Here is a 1,166-nt window from a genome sequence, read left to right on the forward strand (position 1 = left end):
GACAATGTTGGCGCTACAACACGACAATGAAGAAGTAAAATGACAGGCTAGGGAATTTCGGGAGGAACGAAACCGATTGCAAGAAAAAACCCAAGCTGACAGGGAAGCGTCTCGGGTTAGCCAAGATAGGCTATAGGAGGAGATTGATCGGTCCAGGAAAGCAATAGAGGATTCAGTCCAAATTAATGAAGATTTGCACAAAGCAAATGAAGAGCTATGTAAAACCATGGATAGGCAAGCAAGAAGGAACACCCGTGTCCGCTCTCCTGACATCTCAACGTGAGATAACCCCAGACCCTTTTCGCTACTCATTATGGAGGAGTTAGTCCCGCCTCATTTTATTACTCCTAAGATAATGCCCTTCACAGGGATCGAGGACCCTGATGGACATCTAAAGGCTTTTCGAGCCCAAATGATCATATATGGAGGATCTGGTACTGTACGCTGCAAGATGTTTGTTTGGACACTCATGGGGACTACACTTCAAAGGTTCAATGGTATCCTAGATGTTAGGATAACATCATTTCAGGAGTTCTCCAATATGTTTAAAGAGCAATTCTCGGCCAACAAGATCGAGCCGCCTCGTCTTGCTGATCTATTTGATGTACGACAAGGAGAGGGGGAGTCCTACAAGGAATATCTAAACCGTTTCTACGTGGTGTCAGTACGACTTCGAAACCTGAATGAGGAGATAGGTGGTGGATGCATTCATGAAGGGCCTTCGAGCAAGTTTGTGCAGTGATTCATTAATTCCACATTGGGCCGAGTCAATGGCAAAAAATTTGGGAAAGGGCAGCTGTTCATATTGAAGCAAAAGAGACGATAAGAAGAAAAATAATAAATGAATTCTAGAAGCAGGGAAGATACAAGGATAACTCACACAGTAAGAATCAGAAAGGAATTGGGTGTGGTGAGACTGCTAGCTAAGAGCGACTCACTACTCATCACAAGGTCGATAAGTGGATCTTACCAAGCTAAAGATCCCCAACTAGCATCACATCTTAGGTATGTGAATATTCTGAAAAAGGCTTTTTCTACTTTTGAGTTAGTACATGTGCCAAGGGAGCAAATTCCGAAGTCGACCTCTTATCGAAGTTGGCCGGTTCGGGAAAGGGAGGAGCCCATAGAATGGTGATACAGGAAACCTTGAGGTCACCTAGGACAAC

General features: G+C 44.2%; 1 protein-coding gene across 1 annotated transcript; it reads left to right on the top strand.

Annotated features, from left to right (window-relative positions):
- The first annotated feature begins 355 nt into the window (after positions 1-355).
- Positions 356-742, top strand: LOC150025932 (uncharacterized). Its single transcript, XM_090304825.1, has one exon. It carries the CDS (start codon positions 356-358, stop codon positions 740-742), a length of 387 nt encoding a protein of 128 aa, XP_090160951.1.
- The last annotated feature ends 424 nt before the right edge of the window (positions 743-1,166 follow it).

This window comes from Phaseolus vulgaris, chromosome 7 (assembly GCF_051622355.1).
Source record: "Phaseolus vulgaris cultivar YP4 chromosome 7, ASM5162235v1, whole genome shotgun sequence".
NCBI classification, from domain to species: Eukaryota; Viridiplantae; Streptophyta; class Magnoliopsida; order Fabales; family Fabaceae; genus Phaseolus; species Phaseolus vulgaris.

Excerpts from the sequence above, each read along its gene's own strand:
- LOC150025932 (XM_090304825.1), top strand. The coding sequence starts at position 356 with ATGCCCTTCACAGGGATCGAGGACCCTGATGGACATCTAAAGGCTTTT.